The sequence below is a fragment of the Notechis scutatus genome, chromosome 1, assembly GCF_049901735.1.
Source record: "Notechis scutatus isolate UNSWTSFEM ecotype Mainland chromosome 1, rNotScu1.2, whole genome shotgun sequence".
NCBI classification, from domain to species: domain Eukaryota; kingdom Metazoa; phylum Chordata; class Lepidosauria; order Squamata; family Elapidae; genus Notechis; species Notechis scutatus.
This window is the reverse complement of record NC_142009.1, coordinates 313,789,098-313,812,756: the sequence shown is the minus strand read 5'-3', so window position 1 is coordinate 313,812,756 and position 23,659 is coordinate 313,789,098. Positions and strand designations below refer to the sequence as shown.

Genomic DNA, 23,659 nt, shown 5'->3' with positions numbered 1-23,659 from the left:
TGGGTAGGCTGGTCTCTTTTATTGAAGAATAGTTCTTCTGCAAGAAATAGGGACACAATATTCCGGCTATTCAAGAGATGAAAATATAGTCCTTATAATGCAGTGACGGCGAACCTTTTTGTTGTGGTTTGCCGGCACCCACAATGAAATGTGCCCAAGTGAAGCCTCTGCAGCCTCGGGAAGCTGAAAATGGGCCCATTTCGGCACTTCTGGTATTTCTGGAAGGCCCATTACGGTTATAATGCAAAGATTTGTACTGCCTGTAACCATAGAATGCCCCCCACCTCCCGTGAAGGATCCTTCATTTACTAAATTAATCCAATGGTCTGGTATTGTACATATTGAACTGTAAACTAACCACATTCATTTAATACTCAGTGCGACAACTAACTAGCCGTGTTGTAGTCTACTTGCACTGATTGAACCCAGATGTAAAGGCAACTTGGAAATAGAATTACAGAATTGGAAAGGATCTTGGAGGTATTCTAGTCCAATCCCCTGCTCATGCAGAAGATCCTACACAACTTCTGACAAATGGCTGTCCAGTCTCTTCTTAAAATTACTCCAGTGATGGAGCTCTCACAGCTTCTGAAGAAAAGCCGTCCCACTGGTTGATTGTGCTCACTCTCAGGACATTTTTTTCTTACTTCTAGGTTACATCTCTCCTTGATTAGTTTTCCATCCTATTTCTTCTTGTCGTGCCTTCAGGTGCTTTGAAAAATAAATTGTTCTCTCTTCTTTCTTCACAAAACTTTATTTGGCTATTATTGGTGACTTCGCCTAAATCAGATTTTCCCAAGGAGGGTTGTTGACTACAGCATCCATCATATGGGCTGTGGTGGCATGGTGGTTAGGAGGAATGCGGTACTGCAGGCTACTTCTGCTGCCTGTCAGCTTGCCTGCAATTTTGCAGTTCAAATCTCACCAGGCTTGAGGTTGACCCATCCTTCCATCCTTCTGAGGTCGATGAAAAGGAGGACCCAGATGGTTGGGGGCAATATGCTGGCTCTGTAAACTTGCTTAGAGAGGGGCTGTAAAGCACTGCAAAGCAGTATATAAATCTAAATACAGTTGCTATCATCCCTAAGCAATAGGTTCTTCCAAAATCCAGTGCCTTCTTTGGAGAGAGGGATTGCTCAAATGCTGCCCTTTTGAGGTTAGCACTGGGGTAGGCTATTCAGAAGTTCCAGCCTTGCCACCCTCCCAAGCAGTGTGAGAGAAGCAGTATAATTGCCTTCAGCAGGCAACTTTCCTGGCTATATTTTTCCACCTCAGAAGTACATTTTTGAAGCACTTTGGGCCTTCTCATGGGAGGTAATCTAATGCTCGAGCCCATAGTAATGTCGTACAAGTCTGCCACATGCAGCTTTCCTCCAAGCTCCTGCCCACTCACCAGCTCTCTTGGTGTGATGTCTTCTGTGTATGTGTGCATGTACGTGCGGTATAATTAGCCGTTGGTTAGAAAGGGTACCGCAGGAATCGGTTGGAAAACAACACATTGCTACAAATGTATAATGAAGTTCAATTAGCACAAATGGTTATAACCGAGGCAGTTTATGGACTACTGGTTGGGAGGTGGCAGAATTATAATTGGAAAAGTACCAGTGACTCTTTCCTTATTATTCTCTGGCCCACCTCCCACCCAAATGTCAGGAATAAATTAGAATTAAAGCAATTGCTGAGAACAGTGCTGTCTCTGGCAAGTAGCAGTTTAAGAAGCCACCTTGTAATGAATCCTCCCTTCTAGTTTGGTGATGCTAAGAAGCTGCTCTGTTTAGAAAGCAAATGCTGGGGAATAGTCAAATGTCTGGGATTATGTGACAGATGCTTTTAACTTGCATGCCTTGAACAACATGTCTTTCACTTATGGTAACACTCTTGGACATGATTACTTGCTAATTGCTGTAGCATATACTATTCTACAGCCTTATTTTGTGCCAGTCTGAGATTGAATTGCAAAGCCATCTAATGAATCTTGCCAGTGGCCCTAAGAGAGGATTTTAAATCTGAAAGAAATGTAAATTTAACTCCTTCTGTTAAGTGTTCTTGTTTTCTCACCTTCTCCAACTCAGTTGATGCAGTTTCTCAGATTTTCAGTACTGTATTTTACAATAGGCAAAAAATTCACTAGCTGTAGTTTTCCCTGCACTGCATGCATACATGACATATTTAAGTATGTTATGAGATCATTAAAGGCACAGAACATGGGTAGATGGAGATTTAAGATGTGACAATCTGATTTCTGTCTTTAAAAATTAATAAATTAATAAATCTGTCTATTCTCAGTCATCAAGGGTTAGGGTTGTCTTGTTTTGGGCTGCCTTGTTTTTCTTTCTCTTCTCATCCAAGAAGCTTCTTTAGCTCTTACTGATGGTGGGGAATGGAAAGATTTATAAACCTCGCAGACAGCTGGTCATTTGCATTATTTTAAAGGAATATAAATCCTTCCATTCCCCACCATCAGTAAGAGCTAAAGAAGCTTCTTGGATGAGAAGCGAAACGTCTTCAAAGAAAAACAAGAAAGTCCAGTTGTCTCTCGAAAAAGCACCTTTGGGATAATCAGTAAATCCTTTTCCTCTAAGAAACCAACATTGGTATAATTGAAAGCATGTAGTTTCAGTTGACGTGTCTCTTCATTTTGAAATGGTTGGTATTATAATAAGAAAACGTAAAACACTGTCCTGTTGGATCATGCCCCTGTCCATCTAGCCAAGCAGTCTGTTCTCACACTGGCCCAACAACTGCTAAAGGAAACATGCTAATCTCCCAGCAGAATGCAAATCATTATTTGTGCTATTTAAAGTTTACACCCTTTTCCCAGTACAAAATGTATAGATAATACTGGATTGCCCTGCAGAGCTGTATTCAGGATTATGGATACAACCAGGTATATATCCATTATGGTCTAGTATAATGTGTGAGTCAGTAATATTTTAATTTTGTTGTTGATGTTGCTCATATCGTTTAACAATTGAGAGTGAGAAATGCTTTCTCTTGTACTGCAACTTTTCTCGATGTCTACTAAGTACAGGTAATCCTTGACTTACAACAGTACGTTTAGTGACGGTTCAAAGTTGCCACAGCATTAAAAAAGTGACTTATGGCCATTTTTCACACTTATGACAGTTGCAGCATCCCTGTGGTCATGTGATCAAAAATTAAGACTCTTGGCAATTGACTCACATTTATGACGGTTGCAATGTCCTAGGGCCATGTGATCATCTTTTGCGACCTTCTGACAAGCAGATTCAATGGGGAAACCAGATTCACTTAACAACGGTGTTACTAATTTAACAATTACAGTGATTCACTTAACAAAAGTGGCAAGAAAAACCATAAAATGGGTCAAAACCAGGGGTGGGATTCTGCTGGTTCGGGCAAACCCCTAGCTCTGATGATGAGCTGGCTCCAAACTGGTTTGCTCTGACAATCATGTGGGCCTGCCCACCCACCCCTGCGCTGTACTCACCTATATCTGCTTAGCTGATTCATGCAGCAGAGTGAATTGCCGCGCCTCAGCTGTGTTACTTCCCCGAAGTAACATTGAAGGGAAGTAGCTTTGAAAGCTGCCCATGCGCGTAAAGGGTGCGATTAACGAACCGGTTGTTACACCAGCAGCATCCCACCACTGGTCAAAAGCTCAATTGGGCATTGGTTCTTACCCTGATACGCCCCTTCTCGGCGAGCCGCGAGGAGCATCCAGAGAGTGGGATGTGCTTCTGAGTCCTCTTCTTGCAGGCTGAGCTTTAGCTGAGGAAACGCTCCGCCTCCTCACGTGACTCCATGCAGCGTTCCCCAGTTTTTGCGATAACAAGAAGAAAGGTTATGAATTCCTTCTAATCAACTATTGGCTCCTTGGCTGAAACAAGAGTCCCCACCAGACGGAGGAGCTAGGGTGGGGCTGGATGCTTCTCGCGGCTCGCCGAGAAGGGCGTATCAGGTAAGAACCAACGCCCATTCTCCCTCAAGCCGCTCGGAGCATCCAGAGAGTGGGACATACCAAAGCTTGGCTGTCCTACGGGTGGGACTCCGTCTGGGCCGGAAGCCCCTCCGGGTCACTGATGACCCTCTGTAGGACTCGTCGGCCCAAAAGAGGCCTCTGCTGAGGCATATATGTCTATTTTGTAATGTCTGATGAACGGGGACGGAGAGGCCCAGGTGGCTGCCCGACAAATGTCAGCGATGGGGGCCTGCGTGGCCCAAGCCGCTGAAGTAGCTGCACTCCTGGTGGAATGAGCGGTTATTCCACCAGGTGCGGCAGAGATTGAGATAGGTAGCACCTGGCGATAGTCGCCCTGATCCAGCGACTGATGGTGGAGGGAGAGACTTTGAGCCCCAGTGTCCTGGGCTGAAAGGAGAGGAAGAGGGATTCTGATCTTCGCAGGGATTGAGTGCGCTTAATGTATGTGCGCAAGGCCCTCTAACATCTAGCGTGTGCCAAAGGATTTCCCTGTCCCTTGAGGGTCTGGGTCAAAAGTTTGGTAGGACCAGTTCCTGTGACCTGTGGAAGGGTGAGTTAACCTTGGGTAAGAAGGTGGGGTCGGGCGAAGGACCACCCGATCAGCGTGGAACACGCATAGATCGTTCCTGACTGACAATGCTATTTCCGAGCCTCGACGAGCAGAAGTAATAGCCACTAAAAAACTACCTTAAAAGTTAGAAACTGAAGGGAGGACTCCCTCAGAGGTTCAAGCGGGTGTCTTGTAAGCGAAATGAGGACCTTGGTGAGGTCCCATGTGGGAACCTGTGAACGGTCGGAGGGCACAAGTTGGTGGCGCCTCTGAGGAAAGCCCTAACCCGGGGGTGATGAGAAAGGGAACCGTAGTTATCACAGGAGACAACAGTTGAGAGGGCAGTGACTTGCCGCCTCAGGGTGTTAGGTGCAAAGCCCTTTACGAAGGCCTTCTGGAAGGAATTCCAGGACCTGCGCAATAGAGGGAGAGAGGGGGTCAACTTGGGACCCACTACACCACTTGCAAAAGCCCTCCCAAGTGGCATCATAAATTCGTGTGGTGGAGGGTCGCCTAGCGGCCAAAATAGTGTCGATGACTTGACTAGAGAATTTCTCTCTTGTCAAACGGATCCGTTCAACCTCCAGGCGGCTAACTGGAGCCATTGAGGCTCCGGATGCAGAAGGGGCCCTGAGAGAGGGAGGCCCTGTCCGGGATCCTCCATGGGGCGCTACCGATAGATTGTGGAGGTCCGCGAACCACGGTCGCCTGGGCCAATAAGGAGCCACCAGGAGCAGGTCTGCCTTCTCGTGGATGAGTTTCTGTATGACTCTGGGAACTAATGGCAGCGGAGGGAAGGCATATAGGAGCCCTGGGGGCCATGGGCAGCGTAGTGCGTTGTGGTTCTCCGACCCGTGAGACGGGTACCTGGAGAAAATCCGTGGAAGCTGTGCATTGGACGGGAAGCGAAGAGATCCACCACCGGTAGGCCGAATATTCTGGACGCCTCCTTGAATAGGGATGGATGGAGGCGCCATTCTGCTTGGTCCACCGTGGCCCTGCTCAGCCAGTCCGCCTGGATATTGGAGATTCCGGAGATGTGTTCGGCTTTTAGTGAGAGGAGGTTGGATTCTGCCCAACGGCAGAGGCGCTCGGCCTCCCTCATCAACTGAATAGACTGGGTGCCCCCTTGCCTGTTGATATGGGCCTTGGCCGTGATGTTGTCCATGAGAATAAGGGCGTGGCGTCCGCGGACCAGGGGGAGGAAGCTGCGCAGGGCCAGGTGGACGGCATGAAGCTCCAGCCAGTTGATGCTGCATCTTTGCTCGATCGGCGACCACTTGCCCTGTGCCGAGAGCGAGTTGGCGTGAGCGCCCCAACCGGATAGGCTGGCATCCGTGGTGAGGGTAAGCCGTTGAGGTTCCGTGAAGAAGGTGGCCCCTGTTGATGGCGGGGTTGGTCCACCAGAGGAGAGACGTGAGGATCCTTGGAGGTACCTTGACTCTGGACTTGAGTTGCTTCTTCCGGATCTTTGGAATGGGAGCAGGAACCACTGAAGGGATCTGCTGTGTAAACGGGCCCAGGGAATAATTGAGATGCATGACACCATCTTACCCAATAATTTAGAAAGGTCAAGTAACGCCACCCTCCTTGATCGCCTAATCTGTTTGACCAGAGCTTGAATGCTGAGGAACCTGTCCGAGGAGAGGAAGACCTTTTCTGAAACCGAATCGATTATAGCTCCCAAGTGGGTGATTCGGGTGGATGGGGTCAGTTGGCTCTTTTGCCAATTGACGAGGAACCCGTGTGCCAGTAGAGCGGAGAGGGTGACCCTGGTATCCCTGACTACCTGGGACTTGGACGGGGAGAGAATAAGGATATCGTCCAAATAGCAGTGGAGGCAGACAGGAACGCTCCTGAGGTGAGCCGCCAGGGCCGCGAGGACCTTGGTGAAGGTCCTGGGGGCCGAGGCCAGACCAAAGGGGAGAGCCACGTATTGATAGTGAAGGTTATTATAACGGAACCTGAGGAATTTGTGGTGAGAGGACCGGATTGGAATATGGAGGTATGCCTCCGAAAGATCTATGGAGGATAACCAGTCTCCCCGCCTGGTACCCAAGAGAATCGATTGCAAGGTGTACATTTTGAATTTGTGCTGGATAAGGTGGCGGTTTAGCCGTTTTAAGTCTAATATAGGTCTCCATCCCCAGAATGCTTGGGCACCACAAAGAGGTGGGAGTAAATCCCCGTCCCCTCTGGGCCAGTGGGACGGGTTGAATGGCCTGAATGTCAAGCAGATGTTGGATGGCTGCATCCATTAGTGCACGTTTGGCGGGATCCCTTGAGGTGGGGAGGAGATGAAGCAATCAGCGGGGGCAGACCGGAACTCAAGGCGAGACCAAACCTGACGGTGTCCCTAACCCATGCATTGGATGTGGATTTGTCCCATTGGGCGCGAAGTGTCTGAGGCGGCCGCCGATGGGGAGGGAGGAAGAAGTTCTATCTGGTTCGGCGGTAGGGCCTCCCCCAATCCCCTAAAGGGCCTCTTATAGTTGCCGCCCGTCTGCTTCTGTCGCCTGAGTCTGAACGATCCTGGGATCGGAAGGAAGGGGTCTCGGTATCTGGGCGGGAAGGGGGTTGGTAGAAGGGCGGGGAAGCCCCTCCGAAAGGGCTGCGGGCCTCTTGTCTCTGACCTCCGAAAAAGGGAGGGCAGATACTTCCTGCTGCGGCCCTCGACCAGCAGGGGTTCCAAGGCCGGGCCAAACAGTTTGTCTCCCTTGATGGGAGCCGTGGCCAGCTTGACTTTGTTTTTAACATCCGCCTGCCAGTGCTTGAGCCACAGCAGGCGGCGAGCTGTGACATGCGGCGTGATGGCCCTGGAAGAGAACTTTACCGATTGGTAGGTGGCGTCAGCTGAGAACTCGGCTGCGGCCACCAGTTTCGCTATGTCTTGGTGCGCTCTCACATTGGACGCAGGGATGTGTTCTCTCAGCTGTCGAAGCCAGCGGATAGAGGACCTTGTGAAGAATGAAGCGGCCGTAGCCGATTTAATGGCCCAAGTGTCGGATAGATGGGCCCGGCGCAATGCCAGTTCCGTCCGCTTATCCTCAGGTTTCAAGGCCTCTAAGGCCTCACTGGGGGTAGAAGGAGGAAGCAAGGCCCACAATGGGATCGTCAACCTCCGGGATGCTCAGAAGGCTGACATTGCCGAATCGAGATTAAAGAATCTCTTGTCTTGGCTAGAGGGTGTAGGGGGGCCCCGTGGAAGCAAGTTGTTTCGCCACTAGGTCTACGAAGATGGGTGGGGTCGGGATGACCTCAGCCTCCACCACTGGTTGTGTGAAAATGGAGTCCTCTGGTTCCTCTGAGGCAGGGTGTAGGGCAGAGGAGACTGGGGAAGAAGACCAGAGGCGTTCTTGGCTTTAAAGAGGAGGGATTTAAACATATGTGGCTTGAACAGCCCCGAATACGGGTTGGTCGGGAGAGGCCCCTCGTCCTCCGACATCTCCCCTCCATGATGTCCGCCTCTAAGGGGGGCTCACTATAACGGAGGATCCCATCCAGGAATCCTCTTCCTCTTCCCTGAAGTCACCAAAATCCCCTTCCTCCTCCTCCTGGGCCCCTACCGGGAGAGGCTGTCCCTCTGATAGAGTATCTGACCAACCGGGATCCGGCTGTGGAAGGGATCTGATGGATAAAGAGTTGTGCTCGGGAGCCCGTGGAGAGAAGCCTGATCTGGACATGTGCTGCAGGCCCTCCACGATGCCCTGGCGGATAGCCGATTCCATCCAAGCCTTGATGTGGGTGGAACCTCGGATGTAGAGGTTCTTCCTGGTGCAGACCAGCGCCGTAGGTGTAAAGGTGGTTTCAGGGGTCCGTCTGGTCGGTGGTCCAGGGGTCAAGTGACCCTGAAGTGGACTGCGCCTAGATAGGGAAGACGGGTCTGGAGGGGAAGAGGTTGAGTAGAGGTGGAGGGAGTGGGAGGAGGAAGGGCTGAAGGCCCCAAGCGGGACTTCCTTGATCACCTATCAAACTCCTTTTCCAATGCCTTATGGCGCCTTAAGGCGTCTCGTTGGGAGGCCTTGGAAGGTTCCTTGGCCTTCCTGCGCAAGTAGTGGGACTTTGCCTTAGCCTTCAAGGAAGGTTGTTTAGAGAGATTGTCGTCTGTCATTTTGTTAAAGATAATAATAATAATAATAATAATAATAATAATAATAATAATAATAATAATAATAATAATAATAATAATAAACATAATAGCAACAGGCAGTTGGCTCGCCTAGAATTGGCCTGTGAATAGGGCCGGGTGAAGTTTGAGCTGGCCCGCTCCCCCTTTTGGAATTTAATATGTCTGTAGTGCCTTTTATATATGGGAGGAGGGCTTTGCCGTTCTCTTGTTCTCTGTCTTGGATTTTGGTTGGGGTTTCTTTTTGGATTAGGTGGGTAATCTTCTTTCTTTGGAATCCATTGGCTGTTAGTACGTTGGTGAGAGTGTTTAGTTCGGTTTTTAGGTGTTGTTCATCAGGTAAGCATTTTGTTCTGGAGATGAGTGTCTCAGCTACGGAATTGATCTGTGCTGGGTGGTGGTGTGAGAGTGCGTGTAGATAGCGGTTTGTATGTGTTTTCTTCTGGTAGATGGTGTGTCCTAGGGAGCCATTGGGTTTTTTGTATACCAAGACATCTAGGAAGGGAAGTTAATTGTTAGCTTCTGTTTCCATGGTGAATTGTATTTTGGGGTGTAGGCTGTTGAGGTGTGTGAGGAAGTTGTTGGTATACAAAAAACCCAATGGCTCCCTAGGACACACCAAAATCCAAGACAGAGAACAAGAGAATGGCAAAGCCCTCCTCCCATATATAAAAGGCACTACAGACAAAATCAGCAAGATCCTCCAAAAACACAACATTAAAACAGCATTCTGCACAAACAGAAAAATATCCACCATCCTAAGAAACCCTAAAGACAAAATCGAGTTAGAAAACCAAGGAGTATACAAAATCCCTTGCACCGCCTGCCCCACCACATACATTGGACAAACTAACAGAAGAATAAGTGCACGTGTTGAAGAACATAAGAACTCAATCAAAAAGAAGAACCGACCTCTTCCCTGGTCCAACACCTCAAAGCCACAGGACATGAGATTGACTTTAAAAATACCAGAACTATCGCCAAAACCGAACACTTCAACAACAGAATAATCAGAGAAGCCATAGAGATAGAAAAACGCCCACACAGCATGAATAAAAGAGATGACACCTCCCGCTTACCAGCCATTTGGAAACCTGCCCTCATAAACAGACAAGTACCTAACATGATGAATGACACCAGACCCACACCCACGAGGGCCACACAAGATGCCACCACCACACTTCCACGTAAAAAGCAGACTCACACCCACACAGAAGATGAGACACGACCACAGACCAGAAGCCGCACTGCAGCTGCATCACTACCCACTTCAAACTCCTCTGAGCCATACATGAAGCGAACTGACCCCCACCATGAAGATGCAGCACGACCACGAACTCGAAGCCAAACAGCAAGATCACAGCTCACCAGTTCAAATCCCCAGTAACTAAGACCAACCTGAGCACAACCAAGCCCCCACCTGAACAGAACACACCTCCAGCCAATCAGAACATGGCCAACCCCCAACCAATCAGAACACAGCCAAACCCCCAACCAATGAGAACACACCCCCACCCAATCAGAACACAGCCAAGCCCCAACCAATCAAGTCACATCCCCACTAGCAGTTAAAAGGAAGAAGCAGCTGCAAGCTCACATCACTCTGAGAAGCACAGAGCTGAAGACAGAAGCCTGAAGATGATGAATGAGACTTCATCGAAACGTTGCCTAGATACTTCCAATCTTACGCGGGAGAAACCCCCGAATAACCAAAGATCCACACACACACACACACACACACACACACACACACACACACACATATATATATATATATATATATATATATATATATATATATATATATATATATATATATATATATATATATATATATATATATAATATATGTACAGGTATATAAACTTTTTTTTTGTAAAGGTTATCTATGTATATAGATATAAATATATATAACTTTATATATAAACTTTGATTTTTGATTTTTTTTTTATATAAACAATAACAGTAAATGAACTAGAAAGGTATCACGGTACAGGCCGGATTGACCAAATAAACGCCTGAGGCCTAGAGAGAGAGAGGCCTCTGGCAGCAGGCCTCCAGACAACAAACCGGAGGGGGGGGCTGCAACTTCGCCCCGATGAAGGCTGCGGGAGGCCAACAATAAATGAGAGTGAGCCAGGAAGATCGCTAAAAGAAATTAAGCTCTTGACCAGGGGTCTGAGCCGTTTGCATCCACCGCAGCAGCAACAGTCAGAAATAAAAAATGGCGCCCAACCACGATGCGGCACCAAGATGGCGGCCGCGAGCTGAGCTATGTCGGGCGCCTTTGGGATGGCAAGGAGGGCTTGTCCGGTTAGCTCAGCGCGCCTGGTGTCCTTAAGGGGCGACTAGCCCTTCCCGGTCGGCGTTTTGGGTGGGGGGGAATCCAGCGAAATTGCGCGCCACAAGGCAGTGCGGAGGCAGCGACGTGATCTACTAATGGGGGTCGCACGAAACGCTGCAAACCCGCCCGCTTGGCCCCTAGGGGCGAGGGGAGACTTCCCCTAAGTCCCAACCTTTTGCGCAGGAGGAAGAAGGAAAGAAAAAACCAAACCTGAGAAGAAGAAATTAGCCAGAATAACGAATGTTTGAATCAGCCAAGGAGCTCTTTCTAACAACAGCCTGACTCTTCGAGGCTGAGCAAAAGTCTGGGGGAACGCTGCGTGGAGTCACGTGAGGAGGCGGAGCGTTTCCTCAGCTAAAGCTCAGCCTGCAAGAAGAGGACTCAGAAGCACATCCCACTCTCTGGATGCTCCAAGCGGCTCAAGGGAGAATAACAAATTTCTCACTTAGCAACATAAATTCTGGGCTCAATTGTGGTCATAGGTTGAGGACTACCTTTATGCTAGTGTACCTTTCTGCTGGTCATCAGGGTGGAAGGCAGGAACTGTATAACTGTCAGTAGCTAGCTACTTCTAAAGTTTCTTTTGACTGGAAGCCATGGTGGGCTTGTTCCCCAAATTGGTTGCTATTTTTGTAGCAATATTGACAATAGCTTCTGATTACATTGTCCTTGAAGTCTCCACATGAAAGGCCATGTGCAGTAATACTACTGTACTTCACTGACAGCCTTAGCCGAAGTGTCTTCATTTACACACACATATGTGCCCAGGTGGCTGAAGATTTGTTCCTGATGAAAGACCCACTAGTTTTATGTAGTTGAAGTGAGATGCTCTGTTTGCATTAACGTATATTGTAAAAGATTTCTTTCAAACATTTCTTTGCCTGTTAATTATGAAAATAGACTGAGGATTCTTGGTCATTAGCCAAAGCTGTATCTTAGGATTGCCATGGAAACAGCTTTATTTTTCTAATCAGTGCACTAACTTGTACACGTTTGTCTGTGGCTAACAGGTATTGTTCAGTTTCAATTTTTAGTAGCACTACCTGTGTTCAAACATTTGAAGGGCCACATTTGTCATCCCTAGACCAAAGCAAGATAATGCAGTTGAGTGGAGTTTTAAACCTAGTTTAGTCTAACATGATTAAATCAGTCGCGTAGCTGAACAGATTTAATGGAAACTATAAAATAAGGGGGGCATTTTTAAAAAATCCCAGAAGGCAGTAATGGCAAACAATTTCTGCGCCACTACCCCTCAAATGAACATGGCCAAAGCCAGGAACTCTACTTGATGTTCCCTTTTTACTGTGGTTAGTCTAGTCATTTCTACATGCCCCTTTCCCTTTCTGAAGTTCAGCTAATTCCCCAGCTACTACAGGTAGTCCTCAACTTAAGTGTTGTGGTTAGCCAGTAGCAGGTGCGGACGGCTGAGGAGAGTGAGGACTCAGATGAGGGGCCAGGACCATTAGGGAGTGGACTGCTGCCTTCAGAGATTGTGGGATCTGGCAGCAGCGATGAGGAGGTTCCTGAGGAGCCTGTGCCAAGTGTGCGTGCACGCAGGATTGCTCGCAGGAAAGAGCAGCTACAACAGCATGGGCAACTCGGCAGTAAGGCTGCAAGGTAATGGCCCCTCCTTCAAGAAGATAAAAGCCAGCTGTGAAGTGAACATTCTTTGTAGGAAGCAAAGATGTTTTGAAACTCAGCCTCGTGAACATTACAATTGGTATTTGAAGACTCTTGTGTTGTAAAGTATTTCTTATCTGTTGTTTTTTGGTCAGACTTGAAAAAACTTGGCAAGGCTCTTTCTTGTCGGAGCTAATGAGTTGGAATCAGTCTTTTATCTGTGAAGAAACAGAATTCATAGATGAAACATTAAAAGGTTGTGCTGCTGCCTTTGTCTTGTGTTTGCTCTCTGGGAACCAGGTTTGGGTCAGAACATTACGACCACAGTGGAAGCCAAAATTTCTGTTGTTAAGTGAGACATTTGTTAAGTGAATGTTATGACTTTTCTTGCCACATTTGTTAGGTGAATCACTGCGGTTGATAAGTTAGTAAGCCGGTTGTTAAATGAACCTTGCTTTCCTGTTGACTTTGCTTGTCAAAAGGTTGCAAAAGTAGAGCACATGATGCTGAGACACTGCAACCGTCATAAATGAGAAACAGTTGCCAAGCATCTGATCACATGGTCATGGGGATGCTGCAAAGGTCTTAACTGTGAAAAACAGTTATAAGTCACATTTTTCAGTGCTGTTGCAACTTTGAACGGCCACTAAGCGAACTGTTGCTAGTTCAGGACTGCCTGTATATCCGATGCCTGTGGAATTGAACATCACCATCACTTTGAGGAAGCCTGCACTAGTTGTAGCCCACTGGCTGCCGACTTTCAGAGGTTGCATTGTCCATTTTTCATAGAAATGGATTGTGGTTCATTGCAAATTATGATGGGATGGCAGAAGTGATGATTTTCATCCTGAAGACAAAGTAATATTTATTTGTTAGCTGTATATCTGTAATTTCATTTAGGATCTTGTAGCATCCTTCCTTCCTGTTTTTTTGCCATAACAATAACATTGTTAGTTGAGATGGTTTGAGAAAGAGTCAATGTCCTTGGGGTCCTTGAGCCTGTATGGTTGAGGATGGACTAGAACCTTTGCACCTAAGACAGCATCTTAACTGCTACAACTCTCTCATTCTCTCTTCCTGGTGATCCCTGTAAACACCCCCAATATCTACACGCTGATAGCAAATAGTGGGGTTTTTTTAATACCAGTTCTGTGGGTTATCGGTTCTGTGGGCATGGCTTGGTGGGCGTGGCATGGTTTGGTGGGCATGGCTTGTTGGTTCTGTGGGCGTGGCTTGGTGGGCATGGCAGGGGAAGGATACTGCAAAATCTCCATTCCTACCCCACTCCAGGGGAAGGATACTGTAAAATCCCCATTCTTTCCCAACCCCACTATCCTGCTTTCCAGCTCCGTTCTCCTGTGCAGGGCAACAAAAGAAGACCCAGCCGATCAGCTGGGACTCGGGAGGCAGAGAATAGATGGGGGCGGGGCCAACCAGAGGTGGTATTCTGAACTACTCAAAATTTCTGCTGTCAGTTCTCCAGAACTGGTCAGAACTTGCTAAATACCACCTCTGGTAGCAAATGCAGTTCATGCATTTCTGCCATATTTTTTTTTGTACAATCTCCATTTATTCTATTTGCTTTCTCTCATTTTATTCCCAGTTACTCCTGAAGCAATTGGGTTCCTCTCTGCTGTTGGGGTCTTTATAGTTCTCCTTGCAGTCCTCTCCCTCTTCATCAACAAGAAGCTCTGTTTTGAAAAGATTGGAGGTCTTCCCTGCTTGGAGCAACAGGGGAAGCACAAGCACTACAAAGAAAAATCTGGGGTTCGGGAGGGTCTTGGTAAGTAATATGTAATATTCTGGCAACAACAGCATCAGGGGGCAACAGTGATATCCTCTTGTTGATTTTAATGACTGATTTCTGTTTTCATATTGATTGCATGCAAGTTGCAAAACTTTAGCTTAGCCAGAATGCTTTCCTATGCCTATAATCTTCGCACTATATAATCAATCTTTTCTCTTTCCAAAAATAGATCACAACATACGTTGTATTGCAGCTTATCTCTTTTTTAACCTGCAAGAATTTGGACACAAGGCATGAGCCACCTGGGTGATTCACAATTTTTCTTTCTGTGTGCTTTCTGCTTGGTGATAGATAATCAGCTCCCTTCAGATTAAGATGTATGTTTGTTGATTCGTGTCAGAAGCATCACAATTAAACTAAGGCATACTATATGACATAGCACAGTGATCCCCAACCTTTTTTACGCCGCGGCCCGGTACCGGCATCAGCTGGGCGCCGCGGCCCGGTACCGGCATCAGCTGGGCGCCGCCATCTTTTTTATGAAAAAGTGCTTCCGGTGACCTCACGGGCACGTTTTCATCAAAAAGATGGCGGCGTACTTGGTGAGCTTTTCCGGGTAGAAATGGCTTTCTGCCGGAAAAGCTCACCACCTGCGCCGCCATCTTTTGATGAGCGTGCTTCGGTGAGCTCTATCGGAAAGCTCACGGAGCGCTGGCGCCGCCATCTTTTTGATGAAACGTGCTTCCGGTGAGCTTTCTACCGGAAAAGCTCACCGGAAGCACTGGCGCCGCCATCTTTTTTGATGAAAGCGTGCTTCCGGTGAGCTTTCTGCCCAGAAAAGCTCACCGGAAGCTTTTCATCAAAAAATGCGGCGCCCAGCAAGCCAGCGGCCGGTGGAGTTGTTCAGGACCGTACCGGTCCGTGGACCAGTGGTTGGGGACCCCTGACATAGCATTTAAAATATAAAATTAAGATGTATGCAAAGGATATAGTATCTGTTTGTATCTATCATCTATCTGTCCATCCGCCCGTCCATCCACCCACCCACTCATACTCACTATATTCTTGGAACATTTTTATCTGGGGGATTTTTTCGCCCATTTACAGATCTTCCTCACTGGTTGTTTATACAATGAAGTATTTTTTCACCATTAAAAAATTGAAATGCTGATCCCCAATCAATAGAACATGTTGTAAATTTATTAGTTAAAAACAAAAAGAAGAGTTTGCTTGCAGATTTTGTGTGTGTGTGTGTGTGTGTGTGTGTGTGTGTGTAACAAACAAAGTGAGCATCTAAAGCTTAATTTGATTAAATTTTTGTTGCATGATCTGAAACAGCAGAGGTGAAAATGGGATTGGATAAGAAACACAATCAAATCAAAAAGAAAACATAGTGAATGTCTTTGGGATAGTGCTTATTCTGGTATAGAAAAGAATTACCTGAGTTGATGGGGCAACTCAGGTGGTTTATTCAGACATATAAGACATTCATTGATATGTAATGGCATACTTAGGTATACTGGTCAGTTAATGAGAATGAATGAATGATCTTAGTTCATCCCTGAATTTGGAGCAGTAGTTTATTGTTGATTTCAGATTTTGACTAGTAGCTATCCTGAAATGATGATTGCTCTGGACTTGGATGAATACTCTACAGGAATGGCTTAGTTTATTGTGTCAGGGTCATATAAATATGTTCATGTTGTGGCTCCGATTCCCGAGCCTGTGCTGTTAGAGGAAGAGGACTTGGAAGATGAGGAGGAGGAACTGGGAATGCCTTCCTCCCCAGGACCTTCCTCTCTGGCAATGCCTTCCTCCCTGATAATGCCTCAGGTTTCATCAGACAACCGAGAGGAACAGCCTGAGATTAATCAGGAGGAAGGCATATCGGAGCAACCCCTGACAGGGAGTCAAGAGGAAGAATGTTGGCTTGATCCTAAGCAGCATCTTAAGGAGAAACGTGAGCAGCAACGTAGGAGGAGTAGGAGGGTCAGAGAATGAGCTGAGTCATCAAGCCACAGCCCACAGGGGATAAAAGTGGGTGTGTTGTCAGCTGGAACTTTGTACGGGACAAAGTTTGATCTTACTTCTTTGTGAATAAAACATTTTAGTTTTCCTCTGAGTGACAAACAGGAAGAATCATGAGAAAAGTACACCTTTGGGTTCTATAGGTAACTAGTGGGAAATGATTTTGTTTCATTGGGACTGTTCCTCTGCCTCAATAAGAAGATGGAAACAAATCTAGGATTATTTGTATTCCAATGATCACATTTTGTTTTTTTAATTATTTCAATTTTGAGGCTGCCCAATGTCTTAGTGACTTAGACAGATGAAAATTAAAAGGAAATACATAGAAAAAGAAGATAAGTGATTAGAAACCAACCTCCAATTTCCAAAAGCCAACCAACGAGGCTCAATCCCCATCCTAGCTCAGGATGTAAAATAATGAGGTCTTGAGCAGTTTGTGAAAAGTCAAGAAAATAGGAGCAGTATGATGACATAATTGATCAAATACATAACCCTTATATCTTCTTTTTGTGGCATTGCAACCCAGAAGCTCCCAATTAATCATTGTTTCCTGATATATCAAAACCAATAAGCTTTTCTTACTAACTTTGCCACATGCTAGGATCTGAAATCTGCTTCAGAGCCTAAGATTCCAGCTTGTTCTATCTTATCAGTGATGGAAGTCTATTAATAATAGACAAGGCAAATTGGAAACCTATAGTTAGTTGGATTTCTAAGCAATGTGCAGCAGCAGAAAAGGTTGAGCGGTTTTTCCTGGACCTTCCTGATTGGAATCACTTTCAAGGAGGATAGATGGTTCCTTCTGGGAAGCATAGTGGGATTGGTTGAGCTGCAGACAGATTTTGCAAAGCAGATTGTCTGCTTTGCACATACATGCTAAAAATAGTGTATTTCAAGTCTAACATATGTAATCCTGATAAATATAAAACTGGGTATACACGTTTAACAGTGCATGAAAGAGGCACTTTTCATGCATTGTAAGTGTGTAGATATTGAGAGGTGTGTGTGTGTGTGTGCGCAGTATGATCCTGGTCCTTGCCACCCATAGCTTTAAAACTTCTTTCTGGTTCTACAGTACTTGTGCTCGGCTCCTTCTATTTTCTTCTCTGCCATAGTTCCAGTATTATATAAATGCTGATATTCTTCTGTTCAAAATTTCTTTTGTGTGAGAATTGCAAAATCTTTCTTCTTCTTGACAAATAACACGATGGAGGAGCCTTTCTAAATGACAACATCTCTCCTTCCCTTTATGTGGGTGTTGACATTTTTTTGGAGCTGCCAGAGATGATCTTGCAAACATATATTTATTGAAGCTTTTTAAAAAGTGAATGATTAATAAACAGGGAAAGTTTTAAAACGGAGTAAAGTGGGAAGGAGGAGGGGAATTCATTTGCTTCCAAGCTGTAGTAATTTGCATTTGAAAGTGATTCTTTCACTTAACATGTGATTGACAAGTAAAACCTTGAAAAATATGGTACTTATAATGGAAAGATTTGTATTGATTCTAACCACAGCTTTTGAAAGCAGGTGGATTATACTAGCTGGGGGTTGGGGCAGGGAAAAGCACAGCTCCAATTGGGATGCAACGAACGTAGCACAGCAAAAGGAAAGTTGGCTGAAAAACTAGGTGTGAGTGGGCTGCATTATTTTGAAAGGAGTTTTGGACTTTTGAAATTCTAAGTCAAATCTATCAAGATCTAAATGTGATTGGGGCAGTCAAGTTTTATTTGTTTACATTCCTGCCCAGGCACTAAAACCAAAGCAAAGAGGATCTTCTGTCAAAAGCAGGGTGGTTTCTGCGGAGCAACCATTTCCCTGCCTTAACTGTACCATGTTCCATTTCCCCCATTACTTTGACTGGCTTCTAGTATGGGTGCCTTCCAGATATCTTTGATATCAATGCATGAATGTCTTGCCAGCTCCCATTACTGTGAATAGCAATTAAGTGAACAGAGAGATATACAAACTTTATAAGTCATGAAAAGAGCAGATGAGTAGGATAAATGCATCCTTGCATTGAGCTTGATTCCTGGTGACTACATGAATATGCCAATGTAGGTTTAGGGTCAACATTATGTCTATAGTCCTAAGATTTTCTAGTAATGTCCCAATCTAGACCTAGCTTTGCATAGCTTTTGAACTCGGCAAAGGTTGCTAGGTGCCAGTATCTGCTGTGACTGTTTATGAGGTAGAATGTTAAACTATATATGACTGAAGAAAAGGCACTTTATTCTTTCATATTTTTATTAATGACTTGGATGAAGATGTAGAAGGTATATCAATTGTCACAAAATTGTGTGGGATGGCCAATATCCTAGAACGGGTCTCCAACCTTGGCAACTTTAAGACTTGTGGACTTCAACTCCCAGAGTTCCTCAGCCAGCTTTGGCTGAGGAACTCTGGGAGTTGAAGTCCACAAGTCTTAAAGTTGCCAAGGTTAGAGAGCCCTGTCCTAGAAGACAGAAATAAGATTCAAAGTGATCTTGAAAGGTTAGAGAAATGGGCTGAAACTGACACAGTGAAATTTAATAGAGACAAATGCAAATGGCTTCTCAGAATTACCAACCATCCAGGTATATAAAATAGGGCTCCTTTTCGCATGTATGGAAAAGGTCTTGGAATAGTTGGTACAAATTGAATCACCTCTATAATTCGGCAACATTTTGTTGCTGTTATCATTCATTTTGCTGATCTCTATCCATGATTTCAGCTTAACATCTTTCAGAAGTTTGATACTTTTCTTTAAAGTAGTTGCTGTTCCCCATTTTTGTGTTGACTACAAATTTATAATAATTCTGCCTTCAATGAAATCATTTATAAATACTTTGAACAACAAATATTCAAATATTTTGAATGAAGCCCTACAGTAGAGCACTCAATATTTCCTTTCGGTTTGTTGCAAAGCAGTTAATGTGCGCTCATTGGGTATAGTGACCAGCTATGTAGACCACTCCTAGATTCCCATGGGAAACATAATCAAATAGTTTGCTGAAATTAAGATGCAAGATTACTGATGCAAAGTAGAAAATGTAGAGTTCTGTCTACTTTCTGTCAGCTGTTACTATCCTACCATTTTCTTGTATGACCCCTTCTTCTTTTTTTTTCTTCCTCTAAATACTGAAAGCCAAAAAGCCCATTTTGTTGCTTCTAGTGTACCTTGTCTTTTGTGTTTTAAATTTTCTAATTTTCTTTCTGCAGGTAATTGCTATTTGCTGATACACTTTGACAAGTATACCCATTTGTATATGTGTCTTGTTAAACTTCCTAAATTGCCTTCCCCCTCATCCCCATTTTATCATTAGACTTGTGTGCAACTATACTTTCAGTTCCTGCATTCCTTTTTTCCCTTGACCTGAGGATTTCTGCATGTGAGTTTGTACCTAGTATTCTCAAAGGATTAATGTTGACCTGTTAGAATGCATGAATGAGTATGCCAGAACCCCAGGATGACATGATTACTGTCTATCAAAGTAATCTGCTTTTATCTCTTCAACTAAGTTTTCCATACTGGTTAGGATCAAATCTAGAGCAATTTATCCTTTTTAGCTTTCGCTGTTCTTTCTAAAAATTGAACAAGTGTGAAAGAATTTTTGGGATCTTGGATTCTTGTCTGACTTCATTTTCCAGAAGGGTACAGGTAGTTGAAGGGGCTTCTGTTATTATTGTTGCATCTTACTGTACATCCTGGTCAAGGAGGGCAATATGTAGATTGATTGATCAGCATGACAATTAACAACATATCTTAGAATAATATATTTACTGTTTTCTTTCCTTGTATTCTTATTCAGATTCTCTCATCTGGACTCTAAAATTGCATTCAAATTCCTGGATCTTAATATATAACATTTATTTCCTTCACATATAATGCCAATCTTTCCTCACCTTCTTTTTATCTGGCTTGTTTCTTTTGTATAAATTATATTCATCAGTCTTCGTATTCTATTAGTGAGTTTCATCCTACCAGTTATCAGTAAAGTGTATTAAACTTCTTAATCCATTAACACATATCATGTGAATCCAGCTATTATGATTTATAAACCATCATTAGATAAATCAAGACCTAATATAAAATATGAGCCTGTTCAGTATCAATTGTTAATGTCAGTTGAATTACATCTGTGTGAGGACTGTCTAATCTCATCTGCTTCTTTCTTGGCTGCAAATAACTTTGTTCTACAAATGCTGCAGGCAAGCTGGATTCATAATAGCAGTTGACAGCTTGGGCAACTTAATAGGTTGTACCCATAAGGATATGCATAGCAAGAAATAGTTTGATGCTTGGAAGTTTTGTTTTGCTTGGAGGTTTTAACAGCGTGCTGATAAAGGTAGTTTGCCTTAAAAAAAAACACCAAATAGTGATACAAAACTGTTGAGTGTTCCATTGATTTGTATTCAGGATTTATTCCAGCTGTTTTGATTTAGTTGTGCTTGCCACTTAGGATGAATCTGCCTTATATTAATCTGACCATAAGTGCCTCCTGTCTCCTTATTATCTACATAGACTTGCAATAACCCATCAGGATAGTTTTTTTTAGCCCTTCGTGGATTTGCTAGGGTTTCAATCTAGCACCTTTCATATGAATAAATATGTGCGGTGAGATTTAATTAAGGCCTTACCAATCACATACAGTACTTATGAGCATTGTTCACAATCATTCTCTACTTCGATGCATTTAGAGTAAAATCAAATACTGCCTGGGTGCTTCTTTTTCTTGGGTTCTATCTTCTTAGCTAGATTTACTGATTAACAAAGACCATTGTTAAGAACAACAGATGATTCAAACTAATTTCTTGTAATGCTTATTCTGTAGCTCACAGAGCACTGAATCTGATACACTGGCAAAGAGGAACAGCTGGAATTTATGACCACCACAGGTTTTGCTCATTAAATATATAAAAGTATGGCTTCAGAGGATGTCTTAAGCTTCTTCCAGCCTTTTTCCTCCTGGATATCTCGAGTCTATGAAGCTTTCCAGCAAGCAGGAGAATCCTTATCTTCTTCGTTGAATAATCTGGGAAGCAAACCAGATCAAAATGAATTTGATGGGGAAGATGAGGATTTAGAAGACAGTGATGGGCTTTATGAACGCTACTCTGTAGCTTCTGATGATGACAGTACTTCAAGTCAGGAGAGTGAGGAATCTCATCATTCTTCATCATCCTATCAAGATCTTGCTTCACCTGAATCTTCAGATCTTGATTTGTATTGGCCTGAGCAGAAAGGAACCATCCCCTACACCTCGGAGGAATACTTTGAGGATACCTCCCATGAAGCCTACCAAAGTTACAAGAGTTATCAAGCTATGGAAGCTCTCCCCACTATCCCTGAGGAGGAGGAACATCTCCACTCCAAGCAAATTAAGAACCTTTCATGTAGCTGGGATGGTGAGTTTTTATTCTCCTTTGACGGCATTACATTTGCTTATCTAGATCATCTTCTATTTGCAAGGCTGGCATCTGTACACTTAGACAGGCTTCATGAATTTTGAGAATTTTGAGAAGTTAAGACTTTGATTTTTTTCAGTGCACCTTACACCCTACAATTTGAAACCATACAAGAAATGGATAAATTTTTCAGAAACACTTTGTGCTATCTTGGAGAATGTGTATGATCCAAAATATTTGGAAGATCTTGTATATTCTTTGAGCTATTTTAAGGGTTTGAAAGAAAGTTCCCACTTATCAATTTGCTGTAAAGGAAATTACTCTGTCAGGTTACAGACCAAACAATGTGGCTCTTCTCCTCTTGGAACATTCATTGCAGATCAGAATATCCTATGAATAAGTCTTACAGCAGACAAGTACTTCAACACTTTACAATGGGACCCTAAAGAGTTTAATTTCTACTTTCCTGTCTTAACTAAGGCTTGGGGCTGGGGTGTGGGGGATCTAAGCTGGGAATGGCTTGGATTCAGGTTGGTCCTCACCTAATGATCTGTGGAATTCAGTTGATAGATGGAAAACATCTTCAGAGAACCTTCTCTAAAAGAGTTTTAGAGGCCACAGAACAGCCAGGCTTGATCAGTTAATGCAACTTCATATCTAAACAAATCTGTTCTTAGCAAGATGGTATCAGAGCTAAGGAGAGGTAACAATTCATAATACATATTCTGTTAGCACCCCCACTTTTGTTTTAAGTTAGCATTTCTCTCCTCCTTCTCCATCTCTCTCTCACACACACACACACACGCACGCGCACACACACACACACACACACACACACACAAATACAAATAATCCCTTGTAGGTTCCTAACATACATAGCTATCAGCAATTACAGCTCAAAGGCAAAGCAAGTTCAATGGCCAGTAATTCTTTACCAGGATTTCTATTTTAATCATTGAACAACTTGAGATTTTAAAAAAATATCATTTCTCTTTTTGAGAGAGGCTTGAATAAACTAACATTCCTTTTCTGGTTTTTGATGTTGGACAACTTTGCTAATATTTACTTGCTTTCTCTGGGCAAATGGAAAACTCTTTACCTGTATCATCACTGGAGATTCTTAATCATCCAAGTCCTGGTTTCCTCAAAGGTGCTTTTTCCAAAAGGTAGCTGGACTTTCTTGGTTTCTTTTTTCTTTGAAAACATTTTGCTTTTCATTTTGTGAAATGTTTTCAAAGAAAAAAAAAAAAAGAAAGTCCGGTTTCCTTTTGGAAAAAACACCTTTGGATCTTCCTGTATCCACATAGTTATATACATGACTTAGATTGCTTCTGTTTGATGTTCTAGCTGCTTTTAAGGGATAATGCTTAAATATGCAATCACTGCTAACTAAGCCCTGTTTATTAGTATATTGAACATTATATATCAATTTTCAACTCTGATGGAATAGCCTTACAATTTTGATACCTTCACAAATCAATTTCCATTTTTTAATCTTCCATCAAGAAGTATTTTTCAATTTCAATATAAGGAGATTTTTTTTCTGGCAGTGAGAACAATAAACCAATGGAACAGTTTGCCTTCAGAAGTTGTGGAAGCTTCATCACTGGAGGTCTTTAAGAAGAGCCTGGACTGCCAAATGGTGTAGGGCAGGGATCCCCAACCTTTTTGACCCTGCGGCCCGGTACTGGCATCAGCTGGGCACCGCGGCCCGGTACCGGCATCAACTGGGCGCCGCCATCTTTTGATGAAAAAGTGCTTCCGGTGACCTCACCGGAGCACTTTTCATCAAAGATGGCGGGCATCAGCTTCGGTGAGCTTTTTCAGTTAGAAATGGCTTTCTACCGGAAAAGCTCACCGAGCGCATGCCGCCGCCATCTTTTTGATGAAAAAGTGCT

The 23,659-nt window shown here is 44.2% G+C and overlaps 1 protein-coding gene across 11 annotated transcripts in view; it reads left to right on the top strand.

Annotated features, from left to right (window-relative positions):
• Positions 1-23,659, top strand: part of SYT16 (synaptotagmin 16) — a 105,182-nt gene that overhangs the window by 43,056 nt on the left and 38,467 nt on the right. For 7 of the 11 annotated variants that reach the window (XM_087952315.1, XM_087952317.1, XM_087952316.1 and 4 more), the window contains exon 2: positions 14,205-14,384. The exons of 1 other annotated variant lie outside the window; for it this stretch is intronic. In XM_087952315.1, the coding sequence (XP_087808441.1) occupies positions 14,205-14,384 (180 nt within the window). Of the gene's footprint in view, positions 1-14,204; positions 14,385-21,187; positions 21,762-23,659 lie in introns of all 11 variants that reach the window. 3 more of the 11 variants (XM_087952313.1, XM_026670161.2, XM_087952314.1) reach the window with 2 other exon arrangements.